The sequence below is a fragment of the Camelina sativa genome, chromosome 12, assembly GCF_000633955.1.
Source record: "Camelina sativa cultivar DH55 chromosome 12, Cs, whole genome shotgun sequence".
NCBI classification, from domain to species: Eukaryota; Viridiplantae; Streptophyta; class Magnoliopsida; order Brassicales; family Brassicaceae; genus Camelina; species Camelina sativa.
This window is the reverse complement of record NC_025696.1, coordinates 11,683,896-11,696,701: the sequence shown is the minus strand read 5'-3', so window position 1 is coordinate 11,696,701 and position 12,806 is coordinate 11,683,896. Positions and strand designations below refer to the sequence as shown.

At 37.1% G+C, this 12,806-nt stretch overlaps 3 protein-coding genes across 3 annotated transcripts; 1 reads left to right on the top strand and 2 right to left on the bottom strand.

The window, feature by feature from the left end:
- Window positions 651–6,024, top strand: LOC104731338 (pentatricopeptide repeat-containing protein At4g21880, mitochondrial-like). Its single transcript, XM_010450673.1, has 17 exons — window positions 651–889; window positions 979–1,050; window positions 1,150–1,197; window positions 1,269–1,877; window positions 1,977–2,162; window positions 2,346–2,407; window positions 2,990–3,097; window positions 3,183–3,296; window positions 3,455–3,550; window positions 3,630–3,728; window positions 4,017–4,136; window positions 4,387–4,491; window positions 4,691–4,855; window positions 4,970–5,097; window positions 5,184–5,262; window positions 5,418–5,635; window positions 5,760–6,024. The coding sequence occupies exons 1-17, from the start codon at window positions 775–777 to the stop codon at window positions 5,935–5,937; spliced, it is 2,502 nt and encodes an 833-aa protein (XP_010448975.1). The 5' UTR covers window positions 651–774; the 3' UTR covers window positions 5,938–6,024.
- On the bottom strand, window positions 6,045–8,242 carry LOC104731339 (zinc finger MYND domain-containing protein 15-like). The gene has a single exon (XM_010450674.2). It carries the CDS (start codon window positions 7,974–7,976, stop codon window positions 6,057–6,059), a length of 1,920 nt encoding a protein of 639 aa, XP_010448976.1. The 5' UTR covers window positions 7,977–8,242; the 3' UTR covers window positions 6,045–6,056.
- Window positions 8,464–10,141, bottom strand: LOC104731337. Its single transcript, XM_010450672.2, has 2 exons — window positions 10,021–10,141; window positions 8,464–9,370 (listed from the first exon to the last, which is right to left on the bottom strand). The coding sequence occupies exon 2, from the start codon at window positions 9,364–9,366 to the stop codon at window positions 8,611–8,613; it is 756 nt and encodes a 251-aa protein (XP_010448974.1). The 5' UTR covers window positions 9,367–9,370; window positions 10,021–10,141; the 3' UTR covers window positions 8,464–8,610.

Genomic DNA, 12,806 nt, shown 5'->3' with positions numbered 1-12,806 from the left:
TTATATCATCATATCATATGAACAAAGAGTTCATAAAATTTATTTTAAAGATTTTATGAAAATGTAAGTAAAGGATATAATTAAGTTAAAAGGAGAATATAAGAATTTAATTTTGATTGTTAATTATATTTTTGGAAAACTGATGTAAATATTATTAAAAACTAATGATAAATAAAATAAATAGTGTCTGGAGTTATGTGAGTGCGACACGTCATTTTGTGCGAGAATGCTTTCTTTTAATATATATTATTAAAAGAGATGCAAATTTGATTGGATGGATGATAAAGTTTTATAGTTATTAACCACTAAATAATAATATGGTTCCCTTCAAAAATAAAGAGTTTAAATTTAGGTACCTACTTATTAATATTTTTTGGTTTTTTTCATATTACTATCATCAATAACATTGAACTTATATTTCCAACCACTCATTTTGTTCCAACTTGTACGATAAAATAGCCCACTTGCCTAGAATATTAACTTTATCGCGGTTAATTTTCTCAAAGAGGAAATTTTACAGAACGGTAAGAGAAAAAGAGAGAAAATCACAGGACCCATTTACATATATGTTTACTTACTCAATTACCCTCAATTACATAGTTTAATTACATTAATGCCACTACACTCTAAACACGAAACCTTTGCTGGGGTTTATCGCCGGGTTTATGATTCACCTTCTCCGATCTCATCATCTTAAACCCTTTGATACGAGAGTGTGAGTTCGATTTCTAGGTCTTGATTCGATTTTTGTAAATGTGAAGAGAGAGAGAGATAATGGTTTTAAAGGCGAAGAAAAGCTTAAACGCTGTGTTCCGCCTTGCGATGAGAAACTCCACCAAGTCTGCTAAACCCAAACCCGTAGATTCACCAATTCCAGAAACTGGATTAGGTAAAATACGTCTCTTGCTTGTATCTGATTGGCCCATTTCATAAAAATTGAGACTTTCTTGTTGAAACCCTTCTGTTTTGTTGGAACAGTGTCAACGAGTTTTATGCCGGAGATTCTCTCAACGCTTAAGTCTTCCGACGATTCGTCAAATACTATTCAAGGTACCTTCTTTTACGTCTCTCTGTTAGTGGGATGGAGTGGGATGGTAGAATCTAATTTCAAAAATTGATTTTTTTTCCAATTTTGGTTCTTGTTTGTAGATCTTGCTGAACCGGCACTTGCTGGTCAGGTCTCTTCTGCTTTAGATGGTATGTGTGTTTGTACACTTCATTTGGTACTTCCTTTTGAGGCAGTGTGTAATGTGATGATTTGTTTTCAGTTAGATTTAGTGATTTTAGTCTTCTTCAAGAAAGGAATGGTTCGAAGAACGCGTTGGAAAGCTCTAGTTTACTGTCTAGGACCATTTGTTCGTCTCAAAGGCCAAAACTTGCTTCACGTGGTAGGATGCAGACAGAGAATTACCAGAAGAAACAGTCAGAGATTATGGAGAGGCTTGCCAAGGGATGTGTTCGGAAGCTAGGTACTGAGACTATGGTTGCTGTGTTGAATAAAATGGGGAAAGAAGCGGGTGAGAAAGAATACAATGCAGTGACTAAACTTTGCATATCACAAGCGAGGAGAAGCAATGATGCGGAGTATGCTCTTGATCAGATTGGGAAAGCTATTGAACATCTTAAAGAAATGAAACAACTTGGATTCGCTATCAGAGAAGGAGCTTATGGACCCTTTTTTAAGTACTTGGTTGATATGGAAATGGTGGAGGAGTTTATGATACTTAAGGAGTTTATTAAGGAGGCAAGTCCTGAGTCTCGTGGGAGACTTGTCTACTATGAAATGCTTCTTTGGATCCAAGTGGGAGATGAAGAGAAGATCTACAAACTTTGCAATACAGTTGATGATAGTGGGCTAAGTTTATCAACCTTGCAAGGTATGCCACACACTGTACATGTATCATTATATTCATTTAGAATTCTGAGTTTTTAATTTGCTCCAACTCTCAAAAAGCAACCTTTTGGTCTTTAAACAGAATATTATTTGGTGGCACTTTGTGAGAAAGACAGTAAGGAGAATCTTCAGAAGCTGTTAGAGATTGTCGACATAACAAAAGTATCTTCACCAGAGTCATTGAAAAGCATATTTGGATACCTTGGAAAATTGGTGTCGGAGTCTGTTGCAGTGAAGCTACTTTGGGACCTAAGAGACTGTGGTAAAGGTGGGATATAAATCAATCGAAATAACATGGTGCTGTTTATCGTATTGGTATTATGGAATTTTAAAGGCGGATGAATACTTCATTATATAGTTGCAGAGACCGATTCATATATGATGCAAACTAAGTTTTTTTTACTGATGACTCATTTTATAGCATTGTAACATGGTTTCTTGATATGTTCAGATGGAGTGGAGACAGTTTCAAATCTCATATCCAACTATGCAACTTGCATCCCAAATTTAACGGTGAGGACTTGTTATATATAGTGCTTGCAAATTTATTGAGGCAGTTGGTAACTCTGGTATTTTCCTTGTTTTCTTCTTTTGCATCTGATTAGCATGGTGATTTTTGTTCATTGACAATGTTTCTTGTACCCAAGTCTTGTCCTAGATCTTTTTGGGTATTGAAGTAGATATAACTAGAGTGTTAAATCACTTTAACTCCAAGTTTTCTGTCAATCCTTGATCCATTAAGATCTTCAATCTTAATTTCTTAACTTAGTGTAGAACACATATACATTGGCAATTGTTCTTTCTCCCAATGATAAATGATATATCGATTAGTGTCTCCCAAAATGTTTACATGATGTGAGGTCTTAACATGCTTTCATGTTCTGACTCTTATGCCATTTTTCAATCTACAAACTAAAGTAAGTAACTAATTAACTTATCATTGTTATTGTTTGGAAATGGTAGCAGACTCCATTTACAGAAACTAAGATTGAAGTCACTTACATCTCCTAAGTAGCGTTAAGTTGTTAAAGCTTCTTTTTAAGATAGCCTATGGGTCCTAACCGTCCATGTTCTTACGTATTTTGGTGACTAAAGGTAGAGGATGCCATTTTCAAGTTTAACAAGTTGCATGAAGAACTAGATGTCGTGCCGTCATCTACGTCGTATGAGAATCTTGTTAGTTATCTTTGTGGCTCAAATGAGGTATTTGTACGCTTCTATCATTTTCAACTTTCATTTCCGTTACTCTCCTGGCTTTTCGACTCATGATAATTCCTTTGTGTTGTAGGTGGTCACTGCTCTTGATATAGTTGAAAATATGTGTGAAGTAGGTCTGGTAATATCGGCAAACATCCTGCACTCTTTGTTACAGGCCATTGAGCAGATTCTTGAGTTTAATTTGGTACGGACCTTTTTTTGTTGATTGACTTCACTATATGTTCTACATCCAATAAAACAGCTAACTGGTCATTGACATGCTCTTGATATATCACCAACATCGTCTTTCTCATACTCATGTTAACCCAGAGTTGTGTTTGATCATACTATTTTCTGTTTCAGGTGCAAAGAATCTATTCAATAATGAGCAACAAGAATGTGAAGCCAAATAGTGAGACTTTCAGGAGATCGATACACTTGTGCATACGAATAAAAGATGTAACGTATTTCGTCTTCTATCAGCTTAAGTTCCTTTCCGTCGTGAACAATTTGCTCTCAACCTATTGATTCCGTGCAGTTTGAAGGTGCATATAATATGCTTGGTAGTTTGAAGAATTTTAATTTGGCACCGAACTCTAGCATGTACAATCCTATACTGGCAGGATATTTCCGGGAGGTAATATCTTAAGCTCTCTTTTTAATTTTCCTTTAATCACTAATATTGAAATATGCATGATAATAAGATTGTTGAACATGCAAAGAAACATATCTCGTCTAAATTTATACTGTAGCATAAATGTGTATCGCATAGGCAAGTAGCTGTTGACAAACAATTGGTATAGCTTAAGACCATATCTCTGAAATTATTTGCAGATTTTAGACCGATGGATAGTTTCATCTCTGTGTCTTTGGTATAGCTTAAGACCGATGTCGTTTTTACTGACATTTTTGTATGGTTTTGAAGAAAAAAGTGAGCAGTGCCTTAAAGGTCCTCAAGGAAATGAGAGAAGCTGATGTTAAACCTGATTCCATGACTTTTAGCTATCTAATAAACTATTGCGACGAGGAGGAGGCTATTGCGGAGGTAATCAACCTGTATTCTACTGATATTTTACCTCGTCCAAGTCTTTTCTTCTTCTTCTTCTTCTTCTTCTTCTTCTTCTTCTTCTTCTTCTTCTTCTTCTAATCTTGAAACTGGGTACCTAATGACACTATCTCTCTTGTTGTGTTGTCAGTCGATACATACTTAAAAATGCTAGAGTATGAGAGAAATTTCATGAGGAGATGATATACATACATAATCTGTGTTTTTTTTTGTTTTTGCTATTTTTAAGTATTATGAGGAGATGAAGCAAGCAGGACTTGAAGCTAATAAGCACGTTTACATGTCCCTTATTAAAGCATATGCATCATGCGGACAGTTTGAGAAGGCAAAACAAGTAAGCATGCGTATTATATGTTCTTTTAAAAGTTCTAGAATAATTTTATTCATGATGCATGATACGCATGCTTACTTGTTTTTACTTTAGGTACTCATGCTTAAAGCATCTGTTAGAATAATTTTATTCATGATGCATGATACGCATGCTTACATGAGTACCTAAAGTGTTAAGAGCTCAAGCTTTTTTTTTACTTTAGGTACTCATGGACCGGGGAGTTCCGACTAAGGATCGCAATGAGCTGAAAAGTGTGCTTATATCTGCTCTGGCAACAAATGGAAATATAACAGATGCTTTAAGTATTTATGAAGAAATGAAGATATCTGGCTGCACCGTAGAGCCAAAAGCTATTATATCTCTTATAGTAAGTTTAAAGTTTGTACTTTAGTCATATAGTTTTTCTCATTAATTAGCCGACTAATAGTGACTTAGAGATACCATAACGTATTGCAATGATCTCAAATGATTTTTCCTGTAGGATAACTCTGATTCAAACGCAGAGTTGAGTACGTTGGTTCAACTCACTCATGAGCTGCGTGATTGCAAATTTTGGATTGATGGTTTCTTCAAAACGATCGTGTTTTCTGTTCGCAACAATAAAACAAGGTACAGTGGATTTTACGCGTTCTTTGCTTAGTTCACACCCTATCGTTGTTAATTATCCTGTGATTTATTCAACCTCTTTTTTGTAGCTCTATTCTTGATTTGCTAGAGCAGACCAAAAACCACTTGTCTAAGGATGACGTCGCTGTGGAATATTGGTTTGAAGAGGTCCGATTCCATTTTTCTCATACGTTTTCACAAAGTTTACATGTCAACTGATTTATTATAACCTCGAGATTTCTCATATGTAGACTCAACGAAATCTTGGAAACTTCTGATGTGTATTATTTTCTGAACTCTTGGCATCTTATTGTTGAAATCAGGTGTTTAGGTCAATAGCGGAAACAGAGTCTAGTGATGTGAAGCTAGGACTGGACTTGGTGAGCTTTATGAAGGAAGAGCTTGAGTTATGTCCATCAAGAAAATGTCTAGATTTTCTTCTACATGCTTGTGTCAATGCCAAAGATAAGCAGAGCGCTCTACTGGTATGGAAAGAGTACCAATTTTCAGAACTTCCTTACAATGTCCTCAACTATTTAAGGCAAGCGCTCTTTAATCTCCTACATTCAAAACAATGATTTTGAACTTGGCTTTTTGCTTAGTAGAAAGTTGTCTTCCGGTGAGAGAGATGTATAATGATTTCTTGGTTATTTGTGGTTCCACAGGATGTATCAGGTTCTAGTAGCTGCAGGAGATTCGAAAGGTGCAAAGGCAATAGTATCAAAGATTCCAAATGATGATGTAGATGCCAAATGTATAATTAACGAAAGTCGTATTGTATTTACTCCAAAAGTGAAAAGCAAAAAGTCTAAAAAGAAACAATTAGCCCTCCAAGCAAAGTAGGATGATTGGTTAAAATCCCACATTGTATGAGATTTTTGTACAGAAGTGAACACTATTGCCACTATAATGGCTAAGTTGTCTTTAATTCGAACGGTTATTACAACATTAAGACAAGTCTTTTATGTATTCACCCCAAGAATGAAGCCGTTGCTGTAACAGGGAAGATTGCTGGACTTTGCGCAAGTCCTCACAGGTGAGCGGAAAGGGTTAGGAGCAACAGGATGAGATATATTCAGCCCTGCATTACGCAAAACTGCCTTTGTGTTTCCACAAGCTTCTTCTGTCTTATCAGTGAAGAAACCAGGGTTTCCCATATTGTTCATTGTCTCAACCGCTCCTCCCCAGCTCGAGTACCCATCAAGGTCACAGTTCAAAGCTACAATGATATCCGGTGAAGTCAGGTATGTTACCTCTTCTTGGTACAAACCTCTCACAAAGCTCACCTTAACTCTGCTGTTTGTCGTTGACGTTGTTGCTATTGTACCAGATAAGTCAGGTGGAACTTCAGGTCCGATCATTATGATCTGCACGGTTCCTAAACCATTAAGCAAGTGATTGATCTCTGCAAAGGCTTTGATCCAGTCAAGTTCTCGTTCTGGACCTAAGTAATGGACAGTTACTTCTTTCCCTTTCAGCAACAGATTCTTTGAATGGGTGCTTACTGATGTTAATATGTGGTAAAGGGTTAAAGGGTAACAGAGAATGTCAGCAACCGGGCTTGACCGTGGTAGACACCGTAAATCATAGTAATCTGACCAATCTGACATGAGTATTAGACCTGGTGAACGCCCGTTGTTCAGACTCTGAATAGGTAAATCTTGTGGAGAGTCTCCTTCCTCTAGCCCTCCCCATGATTCAGATTGTGCATCTGAGGAGAAACAGTGTAAGAGTCCAAAAGGTTGGTGAGAATAGCAACTGCATTGTCTTCTCCACATTCCCTTTTTATGGATGCCTAAAGATCCAAGCCATTCACATGTGTTTTCAGCATAACACGAGAAAGTGAAGATCTTTAGCTTGAGCTCTTCTTCTCTACTCATCATAGCTTCATAGAGACTACAAACACTCCGGTGCATTTCTCGCCAGTGACGTTTCTCGCAGTCTGAATCACAGTAGATGGTTGCACGGCAATGGCTACAACAAACACACTCATCTCTATAAACAGCTTTCTCACACATTGTGCACCGGCTTAAACCTGCTTCTGCACCATTATTACCAACGCGCAAATTGGCCATTCCTGAAACTAAGTCCAACGCTTCATCTTCGTGTGCCAACACAGCTTTCTTGGACTTCTGTTCATATGATTGTCCAGGAGGATGTGAAACTGTAACAGCAACAAAATCATGGCCCTTGAACATCTCTGGTGGCCACTGAACATCAACAGTCTCAATAAAAGGCGAAAACTTTATCATCCTTGGCAATCCCCTGACTTGCATCTCCTCTTCAAGCAGCAAAGGATGAACCAAAGAAAGAGCTTTCATTACTGCAAACACAAGCCTAAGCTCTTCGAGTGTCGGGCTTCTAAACTTTAGCTCACCAGAGGTCGTGCACCGCGCAACATCAATGACCGGAAACCGATCAGTTCCAGAAACCTCTAAAGACAAAGACTTAATCATCCTCTTGTTAGAAGGAAACATCAATGATTCAAGCTCATAAGTAACCCTCAAAACCTCAACATTAGGAACTCTAGCCATTTCCCATGAATCATCAGTCATTTTCAGTGCATAGCTCATGGACCTATACATATACATCGCTATATCACCACCGTCCCCTCCTATGAACTGAACACACTGGAAAGGCTGTCTCTTTCCTGACCAATCTGAGTCTTTCCCTACCCGAACACCAAACAAATGACCTGGTCTGAGCCTCTTCCATGGCTCACTTCTGAATAAACAAGCTGAAGCTCTAAATATTGATTGAACAATATTGGAAGATATACCTTCAACTTTCATAAGACAAACCCCGGATCCAGGTCCTAGACCCGGACCTGACCCGAATTGATCCTGAAACCTACCAAATAAGTTCTTCAAATGCAAATCCATTCTTCAAACTAAAACCCCAAAAGAGTCAGATCTGAGTAAAACAAGAAACCTGGAATCCCACAGTTTGCAGCAAGAAATATATAGTAGTAACAGAGAAAGATCAAATCTTTAGGTTCAATCTGTAATACCCAAGCAAAGAAAAAAGAAAAGCTCAGATGAGTTATTGTGCATTGGGTACTGTAATTTGAATTCTAGTAGATACGCAAACTCTGGTTTCACAGTTAAACGGTCGTGACCGACAAAAGTCAGAAAAGCATAAAACAACTTTCTTTAACTGATAGATTGTTACGGCCTACGTTAATTTGAACGGTCACGACACATATTCGTATTTATTGCCGTATCGGTTTATAATTTGATTATCGCATTTACTAACTAAATTTAATGTTAATTATGATGCTATGATATAGAAATTATACTAATCATACTAAATACCTCTCGGTTGGTTGGTTGAGATTTCGGACACATATATAGAAGAAGAGGGCTAGAGTAATAAATGTTTGCCTAACCAGAATAACAAACTGTGTTACAATAGACAACACTCAAGTCTGCAAGATAAGAACTGAAAGAAAAGACAACAGAGTATAATGTGGTCTGTTGATACACATAAACAACCGAATAGAGAGAGTTTTAATAACTACTGCACTGATGGAGTACCTTCTTCATCCATGTTGATATCATCCGTCTTCTTCTCTCCTCCAAACAAGTTTGCTATCATTGTTGTTGTCTTGTTTCCAAGCTCTAGCTGAAGCTCCTCTGGCACTTTCTCTCCTTGAGAAACCGGTTCCTCCATAAGATTGAATCCACGAGCCTCACCTTTCTGAACCACGACAGGACTCCGTGCTTGAGCATTCACACTGTTCCTCACTGGATTTGAAAAGAACTCCACTAACCTATTAGCGGCTTCTTCCATCACTTCATCTTTCTCAGGCGTTGCTTCTTTAGCTTGAACCGCGCCATTGCTCATTTGTTGCATTAATGTCAAAGCTTGAGCATATTCATTAATCTCCGCGTCAGTAGTGACGACAGCAGCTTCCTTCATTGGTTGATCAACAGGAAGAGGTTCATCAGTTTGCTTATTCTTGATCTCTTCTCTTACATACATTTTAACAAGAGGAGCCACGTCGTTTTCTGGAGTAACCGGTATGACTCTGTCCGGTATGAACACAAGACCTCTGAGTTTGATGTCACTGTCTTTAACCTTAACGTTCAGGAGATAGCCTGCCTCAAAGGTTCCTTCCACCACACCAGAAACCTCCTTTCCCACCAAATCAGTGTTAGGTTTTGGAGTTGAGGTTTCTTTCGTGCGCGGACGACCTCTTTTTCTCTTCGCCAAGCCATCATTACCAGCAGGAGGAGGCGAGTTGATGGTGTCTTGGTTCTGATGATTCATCCTTCTACATAAGATTAAACGCATCAAAAAAACATAACATTGTGATAAGTTTCATATTGTCATGTCATAATCAGAAGATATATAAAGTCTACTAACAAAAACAATAAATGAAGATTATAATTACATTCCTAATCTACAAAACATTCTAGGTTTCACACTGGCCCTATCTAATTGTTGTTTTGATCTGAAACGAAGTTAATACAGAAACACCAAAACTAAAAATTGAATTATGGAACTGATTTTAAGACCAAAGCAGAACATGGTAAAAACCTAAGTATCAAGTGACTCGAATAGGGTTTCAATTCAAAATAATATAAAAAATCAATCTCATCACATTAAAGTTAATCCACCTTCGAAAACAAACATATTTACCCTAGATTTATCAAAACCTAGTGTCGTCTAAATAGAGAAGATTTTCAAATCCATAAACCGAGGAAAAACGGATCAAACCTCTATTATTTGATTAAATAAGAGAGAATACTAGGATAATTTTTTTCGAAAACTACAGAAAACAAATCGAAAATAATCAAAAAACCAAACCTGAATCTAATTAAACGTGGATTCAGAATTATCAAGACCTAGAAATTATCATATGTAAAAGAACTTAATTAGTCTAATGTTAAATCGAAAAAAAGTGGTAAAATAATGGTTTACCTCTAGGCCACGCGACGCAACAAAACCACACGAAATGGTTCTTTATAAACTCAGAAGCGTGAACATGTGAGTGTGCGAGAGAGTTGTTTATATAAACTTCTTCGGCTATCTTTGTTCAAGTTTTGCAGTTTCTCTCTCGCGTCTCTTCATTTCATACCTTTTCAAGTTAGCAGCCGCCTAATATAGGCTTTTAATGGGCTTTTTGTTAATTAGCATTAAAGATTTTTCTTTACTTTTTATTTTTGTTTGTTTGTATATTCAAAACCAAAAGTCTCATTTTTATTAGTGCTGTCTAGATCGGGCCATGATAAATTCTGAATGGTCTGCGTCATTCCCTAACTCTGAAGCAGAATTTTTGGATTTTGCGGGCTCTGACCACAAACCAGTTTTAGTCAGAGTGGCTCGTACGGATGTTATTAACACAAAACCGTTCCTGTTCGATAAACGTCTTCTTGACGAACCAAACTTTAAAAAAGTGGTAACAGATGGTTGGAACATTAACAACAGAAGACTGTGGTCAATTATAGACAGAATACGAAGTTGTCGAAGATCAATGTCTCGACTCAAACATGTGTCCAAACTAAATGCGGCTAAGCGGATAAATGGACTTCAAGATGGTCTAAACAGAGCTATGTCCAGTGTAATACGAACAAAGAGAATGAAAATCCCCACACTTCAAGATCAATTAGCAAAAGCTTATAAGGATGAAGAAGTCTATTGGAAGCAAAAGAGCAGTAATCAATGGATGGCAGAAGGCGATAGAAATACCTGTTATTTCCATGCGTGCACAAAAACAAGATATGCTAGGAACAGGATAGTCTCAATTTTAGATGCAAATGAGAAAAGATACAGAGGCGATGATGAAGTTGGTGATCATGCACAAGTGTTTTTCACGGACATATACACTTCAAAGGGACGTCAGGTTCCTGTTATGGAATTTGCAGATTTTATTCCAAAGGTTACACCACTCATTAATGAGGACTTATCACGGCGGTTTAGTGATGAAGAAATCTACAAGGGAATATGTCAAATTGGTGATGACAAGGCACCAGGTCCTGATGGTGTTACAGCCCGTTTCTACAAAAATTGTTGGGACATTGTAGGTCGAGATGTCATCAATGAAGTACAGCTCTTTTGAAACTTCTGAGATGAAACCAGAGATAAATCATACAAATATATGTATGATACCGAAGATCGATCATCCGACTACACTTTCTGATTATCGTCCAATAGCCCTTGGTAATGTCATATACAAAATCATCTCAAAGTGTTTAGTGACGCGTTTAAAAACACACCTTGATGCCATTGTCTCTGATGCACAAGCCGCTTTTATACCGGGAAGACAAATAACGGACAATGTATTGATTGTTCATGAAGTAATGCACTCCCTTAAGGTTAGAAAAAGAGTCTCTAAATCTTATATGGCAATTAAAACAGACGTCACTAAAGCATATGATCGGATAGAATGGAATTTTTTGGAGACCACTATGAGACTTTTTGGATTCAATGATAAATGGATCAGCTGGATTATGGCTATCATTAAATCTGTTCGTTATTCAGTCCTGATTAATGGATCACCAAGAGGATCCATCATTCCACAGCGGGGAATACGTCAAGGAGATCCCTTGTCACCTTACCTTTTCATACTTTGTGCTGATGTATTAAGTTATCTTTTTCAGTCAAGGGTTGTTGCTGGTGATATATGTGGTATACGTATTGGTAATGGTGTCCCTGCCATAACACATTTACAATTTGCGGATGATTCCTTATTCTTTTGCCAAGCTAATTATCGTAACTGCCAAGCTCTGAAAGAAGTCTTTGAGGTTTACGAATATTATTCTGGCCAAAAAATAAGCGCATCAAAATCTTTGATCACTTTTGGATCAAGAGTTTATGGAAGCACACAAAACAGACTGAAACAACTCTTAGGAATTCCAAATCATGGTGGGAAAGGAAAATACTTAGGGTTACCAGAGCAGTTTAGTAGGAAAAAAGTTGAAATGATTGAATACATAATAGAGCGAGTTAAAAGCAGAACATATACTTGGAGTGCTAAATATTTATCACAAGCTGGGAAAGAAATTTTAATCAAATCTGTTGCTTTATCATTGCCAGTATATGCTATGTCTTGTTTCAAAATTTCTCTTTCTATTATTTCTGAAATAGAAGCTGTATTGATGCGATTCTGGTGGGAGAAGTCTACTCATGCTAGGGGAATACCATGGATAGCATGGAAAAAATTACAATATTCTAAAAAGGAAGGAGGGTTAGGATTTAAAGATTTGGAAAAATTCAATGATGCTCTTTTGGCCAAATTAGCATGGCGATTAATCAATTTCCCTCATTCATTATTTGCACGAGTGATGAAAGCTCGATATTACAATAACGAATCTATCCTCGAAGCAAACACAAGAGCTTATCAGTCATATGGATGGTCCTCTATCCTTCGCGGTGTTGAAGTTTTAAAGAAAGGAACAAGATATATAGTTGGAGATGGATCAACAATATGCCTTAACAGAGATAATTTTATTCCATCTGATCCACCTAGGCCTATCAGGACAGTGAATCCAGAATCATCCTTATCTCTGCATAATTTTATATCTTCAGTGGAACATTATCGGACCTGGAATTCATCGATGGTAAAGACTCACATTGATCAGGCTGATAGGAATTCTATTTATCAAACATATCTCTCAATGGATAACACAATGGCTAATAAACTAATTTGGCACTATTCTAAAAATGGGGAATTGAAACAACCCTTCCCGTTTTTTTTTTTTTTTTTT

Excerpts from the sequence above, each read along its gene's own strand:
- LOC104731338 (XM_010450673.1), top strand. The coding sequence starts at position 775 with ATGGTTTTAAAGGCGAAGAAAAGCTTAAACGCTGTGTTCCGCCTTGCG. Across the intron at positions 890-978 it reads AATTCCAGAAACTGGATTAG|TGTCAACGAGTTTTATGCCG; the intron begins GTAAAATACGTC and ends TTGTTGGAACAG. Across the intron at positions 5,098-5,183 it reads GTTCGCAACAATAAAACAAG|CTCTATTCTTGATTTGCTAG; the intron begins GTACAGTGGATT and ends TCTTTTTTGTAG.
- LOC104731339 (XM_010450674.2), bottom strand. The coding sequence starts at position 7,976 with ATGGATTTGCATTTGAAGAACTTATTTGGTAGGTTTCAGGATCAATTC.
- LOC104731337 (XM_010450672.2), bottom strand. The coding sequence starts at position 9,366 with ATGAATCATCAGAACCAAGACACCATCAACTCGCCTCCTCCTGCTGGT.